Source organism: Apteryx rowi, unplaced genomic scaffold, assembly GCF_003343035.1.
Source record: "Apteryx rowi isolate R43461 unplaced genomic scaffold, aptRow1 scaffold_315, whole genome shotgun sequence".
Lineage (NCBI taxonomy): Eukaryota > Metazoa > Chordata > Aves > Apterygiformes > Apterygidae > Apteryx > Apteryx rowi.
Genome location: NW_020449586.1, coordinates 223,220 through 236,282, shown reverse-complemented (window position 1 = coordinate 236,282; position 13,063 = coordinate 223,220). Strand labels below are relative to the sequence as shown.

General features: G+C 61.5%; 1 protein-coding gene across 1 annotated transcript in view; it reads right to left on the bottom strand.

The window, feature by feature from the left end:
• The window catches only part of VAX2 (ventral anterior homeobox 2), a gene marked incomplete at its 5' end in the record, with an annotated part of 16,770 nt that extends 9,119 nt beyond the window's left edge, over positions 1-7,651 (bottom strand). The window contains one exon of the mRNA XM_026070606.1: positions 7,460-7,651. Within this exon, the coding sequence (XP_025926391.1) occupies positions 7,460-7,651 (192 nt within the window). The remainder of the gene's footprint in view (positions 1-7,459) is intronic.
• Between the last annotated feature and the right edge of the window lie 5,412 nt (positions 7,652-13,063).

The window sequence follows — 13,063 nt, the reverse complement described above, 5'->3', positions numbered from 1 at the left end:
AGCCGCATCTATTCCAGCAGCACAGGAGTGCATATGTGTGCACACGTCCGTCCCCCCCCCGAAATAGCCGCATCTATTCCAGCAGCAGCTCGCTCTTTGAGCAAGACGTGGGGTTACATCTCCGTGCAGCTCCCCGAGCTGCCGAATAAGGACGTGGCCTTCTCGGTGCTTAGCACGCAGACGTCTCGGCTGGGCACCGGTGGAGGGATGGAGGCAGAGCGAGACGGCGCTGGCGCCGATGGCAGGGCGCGTGCAGCGCCCGCGGTGCACGTTGCCGGCGCCGGCAGCCGGGCTGAGCCCTGCAACGCTGCAGTGCTGCTGCTGCAGTCGGCAGCTCGAGGGGCGCAGTGCACGCCACGCTCACGGCTCATCCGGGGTTATCCAGATGGGGAGGTCCCCCGGGTCCCGGCATCGCCAGGCAAGGAAAAGCAGACCCACGTGCCCAGGTGGTGGCACCTGCCTTTTCTAACGCCGTTGATTATTTAACAGCCCTGCCCGGGGCTTGACCCGGCACCGGAGCGTGCCAGGAACCCGACTATCCATAGCTCCCGTCCGAGGCCGTTTTCCTAGCCGGCGCTGGCTGCTCAGGGATTAGCCAGCTCGTTTCCCCAAGGAAAGGGGTTTTATAACAGCGCAGCAGAGGTGCAAACCACCTCCTTCGCCCCAGCCGTGGGGCAACGTGGCCCGCTGCTGGCGGAGAACATCTCCAGGCCCCCTGCCCGGGCCCGGCAAGCCCCGCGCAGGCTTCGCCCYGTCGCTAATCCAAAATGCGAGCCGGAAACCTGTCCTTGGCTTTGCTTTCGCTCTATAATTCGGGACCGTTTTGCGCTTCGCAGCAGAGCGACCTCACAGGACGCTGCAACGCACCAGGCAGCCCCTTGCAAACGGCAGCGAGCGCCCAGAGCTGCACGAGACGGTGCCCGGCTCGGCGGGCGCATCCAAAGGGGGAGGAAGGACCGCGCGCCACCGCTGCCCCGGCAGCCCTGCCGGAGCGAGCWCCACGGCRGCGGATGCTGAAACCGGCTCGAGAYGATCTCCCCTCTCCTCTGAGCTCCTTGCAAAGGCCRCAGGGTATTTTCCCGCGCCATCAAAAACATCGGCGTTTCCGAAAGTAGCTGCACGGGAGGGAACACGGAGCCGGGAACCGGCAGGGGCGAGTCGCCCGCCTCCAGGTTTGTGCAAAACATCACCCGGCACCAGCAGCCTTCCCTGAACGAGGCAGCGACATTTCCCCATCCGTCCCTYGGTGCCCGGACGCACGGAGGGTCCCGGCCGCAGCTGGGATCTCGGAGCAGCGCCGGAGGTTTGCACCGCCTCGTCAGCGTTTCCCGCGCTGGCAGCACTGGGAAATGGGAGAGCAGCAGAGCTGGTCCCGAAACATCAGTCAAAACTGTTTTGCATCGGAAGTGGTCATTTCTAGGATATAATTTCCCTTAGATTTGCTTTGATTATATTGAAAAAAAAAAACAACCTTGTAAATTGTTCTGAAAATGCCCAACACGCTCTTGAAACGTTTCAGAATCAAAATTTGCAATGACATGTTCTGAAATTATTCTTCATTGTGGGGGCATTTGAGATTGAAAGCGCTCACGATAAAAATCTCAATTAAATATTTCACGTTCGTTTAAATTAAACATTTTGCTTAGTGCTAACTGAGTTTGGGGAACTGCAGAAGTAGCCAGATATTCYGATCTATCTCCTAATCCATCACGAGAGCATTTGCCTTTTCAGATAGACAAATATTTCTTAGACAGAAGCTCATGTTTTCCTGAGAAAAAAAATCACTGCTTTTTGCTTTTTAAATGGGAGAAGTTATCCCCAAACCAAACATTTTCTAGGCTTGGTCGGGGTCCTTTCTTTCGTGGGGCATTGCAGTTTTCAGCTGCAAACTGAGAGTTTTGTAGAAACCAGAAGCTTTGCAAAGGAAAACGTTTTGCCAAAAAAAGAAGAAAAAAAATGCATTTTTAAACGAAACACCGTTTCGRGGAATGATTCGCAGCCGGCTGTAATTTTTGTCCCCCACAACGAATGCGCCTGTCCTCGAAGCCGCTGCACCCTGAGTCCCACCGGCCACCGGCCGCGTCGCCCCTGTTTGGGGAGGTCCCGGCTCCACGTCCGCGTGACCCTCCTGGAAACCAGCCGTATCCGCCGAGGGGTCCCGTTATTTCACCCCTGGCCAGAAACGGAGCTGCCCGACCCTTTCCTCTATTTAGCAATGCGGACGCAAGCTGTCACCCAGAAGCCAGCGCTCGTTGTCCCTATGCCTCGCCACGCTCCGGTTTGACCAGCTCCCAGAAATGCTTTGGAAAAGGGAACCCCCCCCAGACACGGATTTTGGAGGCTCTAACGGGAGGGCCCGGAGCGAAAGGGGTGGTGGGCACCGGGGCGGCAGGTGACCCCACAAGATCTCGGGCCTCTCCAGCAGCCGTCTCCTGCCACAAGGTGCAGGGACCTGCATCCCTTCTGCATCCACAGGATGAGGCCKCGAGGGTGGAGCGGGCTTGGGCGGTGGGACACTGCCGTCGCCTCCTTAAAACCCTCTGCTCAGAACCCCTTCAGCCCCGAGATTTTGCAGCAGAAATGCTGTCGCCTTAGGAAGCCTATTGCAACGCCGACCCCGGCTTCGGCAGCACCCACCTACCTCCCGGACTAGCGCGTGTCGAGACCTGGAAGCACCTGAACGCCGCAGCCGGACYTGAGCCTTGCAGCAGAGTCCTAGCTGGGCCGCAGGTTCCCCCAAGCGGAGGGGGGAAATCACCGGCTGGGCAGTTACCTGCAGGAGAGTCGTGAGCAAAGCGCAAAGCGCAATGCAGGAAGGGTTCAAGAGCAGCTGGGTGGAAGCACCACGAGCCAGGGACGATACCAGGGAGCATCTCGCTATGCACAACGGAGCGTGATGGAGCGTTTCTGCCATCTCAGAGCTAGCTAGAGCCGCAGTGTAGAGTGATGGACAGATGGATGGACGGGCAGGAGRACGGGTGCCCCCTCAGAAAAGAACGTATTTGGCTATGGTGCCTTGGTCTGTACTTTCYGCATGGTCTGGAGAAGCAATTTCCAGCAAAGCCTTGGGAATTCAGCTTCCCRCTAGAACGGGGACTGAGGATACCCAAATCCCTCTGCCTTGCAGCAGGAAGACCAGCGTTATGGTCCTGTTTGCCCCTTATTCTTGGGGAAGCCCCTGACCCACAGTCCCCAGACCCAAGGTCTGGATGACTTGCACGTCTTCCAGGCAGCAGCTTCCTGGCAGTTCTCCACCTACGAGGACAGCTCATGCCAGCGCAGACCACTCTTGCTGTCRGGACTGTTAGTTGTTAATGACTTGAGGTGCAATTAATTTTTAGCGGCAACATCTTAATTGCACTGCTATAAATAGACCTTCCCACCCCTTCTCTGGCTCAGCTGCTTTCTCACATACGTTTTGCGCTGAGTCTGGGGGGTCACAGTCCTGAAAGCCTGGCACTACGAGCACCCCACCCCGCGCAGGCACCGGGTGTCCCGGAGGATGCTCGGGGGGTGCCAGGCTGCTGGCAGCATGACGGTGCTGTAGGAGAACAGCCTCTGCCAGGGATCTCCTGGGACCTTCGTCCTGAGGAGGTCCTGCCAGACAGCTCTGGCCAGACCAGCCGTGATTGAGCCAGGGCACCACGGTGGGGGAAACACCACGGACTTCCTAGCTGCCAGGAGGATCCGTTGCATGGCAAACAGCATGGTCCAAGACCTCCCTGCTCTTTGTGCCATCCCACTACACGGGGTGTCCAACTGCTATGTAGGAGCCAGRGAGCCCCAAAGTTCACCAGTATCTTCCAGGAGGTGCATCCCAATGGGACAGCACCAGGGAGGGTCCCAAGACCTGTCAGCTGTGCTCCTGGGCATGGTCTCCTTGAGTGAGAACATCTCTGGTGCCCAAGGCGCCTGCGTTTGGGGATGGGATGAGCTACTTCTCAGCAGAAGGACAAAGCTTGGAGCTAGGTCTTGTGTAGAGAGCACCTGATATAACAAGTCCTAYGGGCAGCCTCTCAGACTGCCTGGGTGCCCGACGCTCAAGGACGTGAGTGCCATGTCTCTGTCCTCACTCTAATGAGGACAGGAAGACCAGGTCACTCGAACCTGAGCCTGGCATTGAACTCGTGACCTAGAAAGCAAAGCCTCCTGGCCACCAGCAAATCCCCTCAGACAGCCCCATCTTCTCATCTCCTCCCTGCCTGAGGATTTGTGGGAATTATCCTCCCCTGAACATCCCCCTGTGGTCGTTCTGCCGTGCGGGCTCCTCTGCGCATTGCATTTTCCGGCTCGTAATGACCCTAAGAAGGGGCACTTTTCCCCTAATGCCTTGGAGAGGCATAAGGCAGTCCCCTCCGTAAGGCAGTCCCGGCTGGATGGACGGGGCAAGGCGTGCACCAGCTCCAGGAGGACACCGCGGTTGGAGCACGGGGCGATGCAGGGGGGAAAGCCGGCTGGCGCGGAGCGGCAGGCACGTCCGCAGGGGCTTCGCAGGCACCGACGCTCTGCCGGGCGGCGAGAGCGCCCCGAGGGCTGAGTCGCCTCTCCCTGGGTTACTCCGGGTTAATTCCCCTCTCCGGGGACCAGGGCGAGAGACAAGGCAGCAAGAAGTTCTCTGCTGCCCAACGCGGAGGTGGAGCGTTTGGGCTTCTCCGCGCTTCCCTGCGACGGGTAGCAATAACCGCCTTCCTCTAAGGCTGCCAAGAAGCCGGCTCAGATCCCAAGGGAAGTAAAACAGGAGCCTCAAAGAGCCGTTTTTTTTCCTCAGGCGGGTTTTCTCAGGGGTGAAGCCCTGATCGGCGGACCCACTTACGGGGACGCTTGGCTGCAGCTCTCCAGCTGCGATGGCATTGTGTCTCTTCCTATCTCATCACGCTGTTTGCACCACTCTCTTCTTTTTGCAGAGAAGTGGAGATGAATCTTTTTTTTTTTCCCCCCCCGAACATTCGCAGCCATAAAAAAACTGCCTTGGCAGCACCTTGCTCTGTGCCCGCAGCTTTGCTCTCCCCTCGTATGCGGGCAGAGCATACCGGGAAGCGGCGGGTTCCCATCGCGCCGGGGATGTTCACAGAGAGGAAAGTTTGGAGCAGCGAATGAGGGGAGAGCTGCTAATCGGGAAAGCAAGCGACAGCCGATGCAAGGAGGGGACAGCGAGGCTCTGCCTTGCTGCCACCGCCACCAGCAGGGCTCAAATTTCAACCAAGACACAGCCACGAGATGCTGCTGGGTGGGAACCCGCCAACAAAACATTAGATGGGGCAATTATACCGTGAACTGCTCTAAGTACGGAGAGCTGCTCCCGGATAACTGGCTGGAAGGAAAATCCACCCAGAAGTGCTAGCCGTGCTCCGATTGCTGCCGATGCTGGATCCGTCCCTCTCTGAGCCAATGCACACGGGGGACCCCAAGGGGCAGGAGCGGCCGATGCCGAGCACGCAGCCCGCTGGCCGCACGGAGCCGGGTGCCCGGGAAGGGACGGGCGGCGGGAGGGGAGCCGAGAAGGTGCAACTGCTGCAGGGCAGCAAATGCTGCGAAAAGCACGGAAAGGGATTAAAAAAGACAGAGATGAAGGAGAGAGATGGGGGGGAAAAAAAAGGATGCGGGATGGAGAAGGAAAGAGAAGAGACAGCCGTGGCCTACAGGGTGTGAATTTTCTCACCAAGGGACGAGCGTGGCAACGAGGCACCAAACAAGCAGCAAATAACGAGACGTTTAGACCCTGCAGAAAGGCTGCACGCTGCCCTGCTCCCGGCCTCGGGCTGCGGCACCCGGCACCCGGCACCCGGCACCCGGCACCCGGCTCGGCACAGCCCTCTCCTCCGAGCAGCCTCTCCGCCCATCCCCGCATCCCTGGAGAGCTTCAGAGCCTGAGAATTTGGGGGCCCTGTTGCCGAAAAGGGTAAAACGCCGACTTAGTTATGTACGGCAATATTTATCGGTAGTCTGAAAAAAGAAAAAGGGAGTCGTCTTCCCTCTTGATTTTGCCCTGTTTTTTTTTTTTTTTTTTTTTTACGGAGGGAAAGGAATGAGTCACTGTCCCCAAAACAAGTCATTTTGCTTTTTCAAGGGAACACGAGGGATTTGGACATTTCGCCCCCTCCCTGCCCGCAGGCACCACGAAGCCTCCTGTGCAGGACACGCAGGCCACCGACGTGCTTCGCTCGTAACTGCGAGACGGTCGCGCCAGCCACCGACACGTCCTTGTACCTATCCCACAGATGATAGGAACCTGCTCCTTAATTCTCCCTCACCAAAAGAGCCCAGAACCGCTATTTTTGCTGCGGCGCTGAGGCCCTGCTTCTACGCGGCTCCTCCGCGCGGAGCACCGGGAACGCCTGAGCCTGGCAGAGCGGGAACGGCACGGCAGCATCCCGCAGGGAGCGAAAGGGTCATCCCCGAACCAGCCCTCCTCGGCACGCATCAGCTCCGCACGGCGCACGGGAAAAGCCGGAGAAAGTTTTGTTCTGCAGGAGTTTGGGAAAAACTGAAATTATTTCCCACGCGCGCTAGGGAGAACAGCAGCTGTCTCCAAACCTGCCTTGCTGACCCGAAGAGAAGCAGCTTGAGCTGATGGGGTTACTTCTGCGATTCATAGAAGCTCTATTTTGCTCCTCAATAATTTCATTGTTATCCCTATTTTCGTATATATTATCTTTCGAACCAAAATCAGTGTAACTCCAGCAGATGCACCTTCTCCTTGGTACACATCCATACAAACTTCCGATCAGCATGCAACCCAGTTCACTTTTTCCTGCCCAGACCGTGCAATTCCGCCCAGCTTCCTCTGCGCTAGGTGAACCTCAGCAGAAGAAAATTGGGAAAATCCCTCCCAGCCGGCCGAGGCAGCAAAGCTTTGCACATGGTCGGACACGGTGCATCCAAGCAGGCTAAAAGCCACCCGGTGGGTAAAGGGCCTTTCGCTCTGGAAGCCACCAAGAAGAGCTCCCCAAGCCATGCCGTAGCTTAGGGATTCCCCCGGGTCCCCTGGGAACGAGGGTCCCCTCGGAGGAGGAGGGTGTCGGATGGGGACGGCCCTCCAGAGCCCTCCGCCCAGGGCCGCTCTCCCCACGGACCACGAACCCGCCGCTCCTCCAGCTCGAGGAGCAGGAGAAGCCACCTGCTTCCCTGGGGACTCCAGAGGGAGCCGCGACCAGGGTGGAAACGGGGCTGTGACGGGGTTAAAAGAAATGGGTTGAGCGCGATGTGACCGTGTCACCACGCACGCTGCTCCCAGGAGTGCACAGGACGTGCCGGGGACACTGCAGGGATGTGCTGGGGATGCACGGCAGGGACATGCCAGGGATGCACCATGGAGATGTGCTGGGGATGCACCGCAGGGACATGCCGGGGATGCACCATGGGGACATGCAAGGAAGCACCATGGGGACGTGCAAGGAAGCACCATGGGGACATGCCGGGAAGCACCGCAGGGACGTGCCGGGGATGCCCTGGCCCTTACCTGCGTCTCGGAGAGGTTGAGCTGCCGCGCTAGCTCGGTCCTCTCCCTGCCGACGACGTACTGACAGCGCTGAAACTCCAGCTCGAGCCGGTAGAGCTGCTCGGCCGTGAAGGAGGTTCGCGTGCGCTTGGGCCGGTCCAGGTCCAGGCCCTTGGGGAGGACAATCTCCCGAATCGTCCCTTTGGCATCTAGGAGGGAAGCCGGGGAAAAGAGCGGTCAGGAGAAAAGGTCTGGGGGGGGGGGGCCTGGTCCGAGATATCAGTTCCCTGGGGGAGAAAAWCCTTAATCAAACAACCAGCTGTGCGCCGAGAATCGGCGTCCGCCCGGGAAGTCGGCTCCCGGGCTCGCTTTGGAGAGACCGCGAGAAATTCCCCAGGCTGGGACTAGAAGGGGACACACTGCATGGCTTAATGGTCCCCTCTGGTCTCAAATGCTACAGATTTATAAAACTCCAGGGAACAGCAATAATTCTTCATAAAAACTGTTTGTTTTTTCAAGAGATGAGTAGAAACTAAGAGAGTCTTTAAAGGAAACAACGCATTTAAAGGCAGAAATAATAGTTCCCGAAAGCCAGAAGCAYGAAAGAGTTTTACACACACACAAAAAAAATAAAGTTCAAGTTAACCAGATTTTTAATTTAATAATTTACTTTTGGTTTCCCTCCTCCCTTAGGAGTGCTGGAAGCTTTTTCTCTCTGTTAAAAATTTCCCTCTTTCCAACGCTATTTTCACCGCAGGAGTATTTTCAGTAAAAAGCGGCTTTCGGGGCAGTTCTCCGCGGTGCTTCCTAAAGGATCGGTCTGGGAAGCGCTGCGCGCCTGGAAGCGCTGCGGAGGCGGGAGCTGGCGGCGGAGCGGACGCTGGGGCTGGGGCAGATCACGCCACCGAACTGCTGCCGTTTGCTAGAGCAACCTGCAGCAAAAGGGGCTTGGCGAGGTCTCTGTCGGCTCGCGCAAGGATTAGGGGGCTGAGGCTGGAAACCCTGCCCTGCCCACGGCACGGGACCCTCCGGGGGCCGCATGCAAACATAGTCTAACCAGAATAACTTTGGTTTAAAAATCGGATGACCGCAGAAGTCTGCACTGAGGTCTCCAGGTAGCACGAGCTGAGTTGATGAAAACAGACCTGCAAGCTCCGCGCACCGCTCGCAGGAGCCAGCATGAGATCAGCGGGATTCGGGCAGGACCAGGACAGACCCATAACCGAAAGGCCGAGCAACGGACGGGAACCGGACCGTCACCGAACGGCGTCAGCGCCAGCCGGCCAGCCCGACCGAGCGCCGTCCCCGCGGGCTCTGCAAGAGGTGACGGGCTGCCCGGCACCGGTGCATCGCTAATGCTTTACTAACCGGGAACCGCGGAGAAAAACCAGCGCAACYGGGTTTGCACCCGGTGAATGATCAGCCAGGGAGTCGCAGAGCAGCTTGCGCTTGAACACGCAAGGATAAAGGAGGCTTTTGTCGGGAGCAAAACTGGAACAAAACTGTCGCACGTGGAGATGGATGAGGGCTGGGAAATGGCTTTGCAGCCAGCGAAGACCTCAGCYTCCCTCTTGCAGACCCGGCAGATTTTGCAAGGCCAGGACTAACCTTGCTCATGGCTTTACTTGGGGAAGCAAAAGCAGGAAGGTTTCAGCTCCCGCTTTAGCACCGGCCAGCCCCGCACAGAGCCCTGCGCAGTCCGTGGTGCCGCTTGCGGTGCTCACGCTCCCGTTAACTAGCAGGCTCTGCGTGCTGCACGCGGCACGAGGTATTAAAAGGGATCTTGGAAATTCTCCCCCAAGTTCCCCCTTAAATGCCCAGATGACAGAGCCGAGTTTAAGCAAACCCGGGGACGTAACACTTGAGAACAGCGGTGCGCGTCCCTGGCGCCTGGCTCTGCGAGCAGCCCTGGTTGTTTGGGAACCCGGGGCCACGCGCCRTGACCCGGTGCCAGACCCCTCGGAGGCTCCCAGTGCACAGGGGAAGGCAGGACCGGGGGGGCTTTGCCCCTGCAGCCCAGCTCCAGGCTTGGCCGGCACAGCCCCGGGCACCGGGACCCCTCTCAGCGACGCAGACCGGACGGACGGGCGGACTACGGACACGCAAACTCTCAAGCTCCCCATTTCTGCTGCGTTACCCCCCCGCGATGCACGGGCTAAAAATCAGTCACAGAAACCACAGCGCGATCGCTACAATGAGCCCAGTCTCCAGGCCGGTTCTGTCCAGGTCAGGCCCTGGTTTCGGCATGTCCTTAGGGGCTCAAGGTCTCCTCAAGCCCTGGCGTTCGCACTAAGTTGCTTTCTCCTTCTGGCTGACCCATGCATGAAAGGATTATAAAACTGCTGGGGCAGGAAGGGGGGAAATAGCGGGGAGAGGCAGGGGAGGGGGCGACGAAGCCGGCATGGGGAAGAGCGGCCTGGGGAGCAAGCATGGGTTTGGGAGAAATATCCAGTTCCTGAAGGCGCTTTCCCACCGCTACATCGTGATACGTGTCCGAGGCACCGTCCCGTTGGGGGCAGCTGGATCTCAGCTGGGGCTTGGGACTGCAGAAAACACTGGGGCTTGGGGAGGACCAGGACGGGAAGAGGCCTGGCCGGGACAAGGAGCTCGCACCGGCCTCCGATCCACCGCTCCGAACCCTGCAGGTGGGCACAGGGCTGTCACGGAAAGGGAGTCGAACGGTGGCTTGGAGCAGATCTGCCCCAGGAAACGTGCTCCGGTGTCCCGGGGGTATCTCTGGCGGGGATTAGAATGCCAGCTGGGGAACCGTTTCGTGGCGGGCAGAGCGTTTGCGCAGATGATGCCCAGACCACGTCCTCACTCCGCTGTCCACGCCGAGGCTGCCCTGCACAACAACAGCCGGGGCTGCTAACAAGGAGCAGCTAACAGAGACGTTCACGCTTCCCAGCCGCAGCTGCAGCTATCTGCCCCTCCGCCCTCGCTGCTCTGTGTGGCACTGCCATCATTACGAGCGGTATTATTTATTGTTATTTTCCCTTCTGCCAGCTGTGACGGGGGCTGGACGCAGCCCTGAATGAAAGGGGGTGATTTGCGCACAGCCACAACACACAGCGCCAGCTCGGCCGGCAAGAGGCCCGGAGGCCCCAAAACCCTCCGAGTCCTGCCGTGGCTGAGCAGGGTTTTGAGCAGCCCTTTGCCTCGCCAGCGGCAAATCCCCGCGGAGAGGTCCGGTTCAAAAAACAAGGGGACGGTATCTGCCCTCTGCCTTAGCAGCTAAATAAGACGAGACACTTCACCTGGGCACAGCCAGGGGAGCAGAAGGTGACAGGGACAGGGCAGGTGCATGAGCAGGCAGCGGCTCTGGAGCACCAACCATGGTGCCGGTTAACCGAGATTTTGCAGCCTGCACACACCGTACAGCACACAGCACACACGCGCACACCCGCCAGCGCACGTTAACGCGCCCGTCACGCACACCAGTACACGCAGAGGACTCACATGCCCCAGTATGCACAGGGGCAAATCACGCACACCAGCACGCACCGCTACGCGAAAGGGACACGTCCCCCCGTATGCGCAGGGACACATCACACACCRCAGTGCATGCGGTCGCCCTCCCCGTACACGCACCCCAGTAGGGGTGAGGGACACATCACACGCAAAAACGTACATGGGGTTTCGGTACCGAAAGAGGTGCCAGCACATTTCTTCCCCCGGGGAAGGGGGAGCACGGGGGGATCCGCACCCCGGCGGATGTGTCCCCGCTTCCAGCGCCCTCCCCGCGCTGCAGCCCCCGGCTGCTTCGGCCGCCAACAAAGCGCCGTCGTGGCGCTGATGTCCCCTCGCTCCCGCCTGGGACGGACCTGCGCTGCCGGCCCGGCCCCGCTGCGGACCGCCAGCCGGCGCCTGCAAGCTCTGCCCGCCGCGACGGGACGGGGACGGGCGGCGCACGGCCGCCTCCTCGGGCAAAGCCGCCCCGTCGCGGCGGCTGGAGGCTCCGGGCCGCCGCAAGCCCGGGGGCAGCGCCCGGGAGCGGCACCGAGCGCGGCGGTGCAGGCGGGCTCGGGTCCCTGAGCGGCTTGCAGGGCTCCCGSTTCGGCCCCGGCTCGTCCCGAGCAGCCTCCGGGGTCGCCCCGCCGCCCGCCCCGGCCGGGCGCACCGCGGCCGCCTGCGGGTCCAGCTCGGCTCCGCTCCGCGCCGCGCCGGGTCCGTGCTCTGGAAACGGAAAACGGGGAAAGAGGCGGCCCGTTGCCCGCGGACGGGCCCCGCCGGGCGCGGAGCAGCCGCCTCCCCGGAAAACGCCGAAAAAACAACGGAGCGCAGCTCGAAATACCCGCACGGGCCCCGCGGCACAACCGGGCCGCCTGGAGACAGCCAGCGAGGTGGSACAAAGCGGTGCCTCTCCCACCTACCTGCTGCCAATTCATCCCTGGCCTGGGGTGGGGGGAACAGTGGAAAATAAAACTGGAAGCGCTTCCCTGGCGCTGCCCGCTGCTTCCCACACGGCCCCGTCTCCGAGCGAGGGAGACCGGGCCAGCGAGGGGGTCCGACCCGGCACTGCGGCCGCCTGCGGCCGCGCAATCGTGGCAGCGCGGGCGGAGGCTCCCGGGGAGTTTCGCCGCTTTTTTTCCCCCATTAAATTTCGTTTTATTTGCTGCGTTTCTCCCCGCCACCATTTTGTCCGCGCCCTGGCGGCTGCGGCAAGATGGTGAGACCGGCCGTTCCCAGGCCAAAGCCCCCCCGGGACGGGGCGAAGGGGGACCCAGCCCCGCTCCGCTCCGCCGGTTTCGGGCCCGGCCGCCGCTTCCCTCCCCGCCGCCCATCGCGGCGGGYCCCGTCGGGCCGGGGCGGAGGAGAGAGGCCTGAGCCCGGGCTCACCCGGCTGCACCGGCCGGGGCTGCCGCCGCCAAGGAGCTGCGCTGCGACCGGGGCCAACCGCGGGCTGCGGCGGCCCGTTCCGTGCCCCCGAGCACCGGGCTGSCCTTGCCGGGGCTGCGGGGAGGCGGCGGGCCCGGGCTGAGCCCTGCCGGCTCCTCCGCCCTGCCTTTCCCCGCCAAGGTGCCCAGGGCCGCCGGGAGAAGGCGGCGGGGTGCGACAGCCGGCCTGTCGCCGACAGGCGCCTATCGCGACAGCTGTGCGTGCTCGCCGGCACGCAGCCGGGAAAGGGCCTGGGTGCGCGGCCCAGGCTCGGAGGGGACCCACGGACACCCGCGCTGCGGGGCGGCCCCGGCCCGGGGCTCCGCGGGGCTGTTTGCAGCCGGGGTGCCGCGCATCTCTCCGCGCCCGGGTTGCGCAGCCCCGGCTCCCGGCCGCGCTCGCAAACACACGCCGGAGCCCGGTTCGGCCCGGTTCGGGGGAGCGGCGGGTCCGGGGCTCCCGGCCGCACGGCCTGGCCTTGCAGCGAGCAGCGGGCCGGGCCGAGCCGCCAGCGGGGAAAGGGCAGCGGGCAAAGCCGGGGGCCTCGGCTCTTCTCGCCGAGCGGCCTCGGAGCCCCGCCGGGCTCCTGCGTGGGGAAGGGGGAAACGCCGAGCGCGTCGCCGGCGCTGCCCGGGGGGTGCCGGCCGCGGAACGGCACTGCCGGCCGGCGAGAACCGAGCCGCCGAAAAAGGTCGGGACCCGCCCGTCCTGCCCCGCTCCCCGCCCCAAACTTTCGGGGTTCGCCTC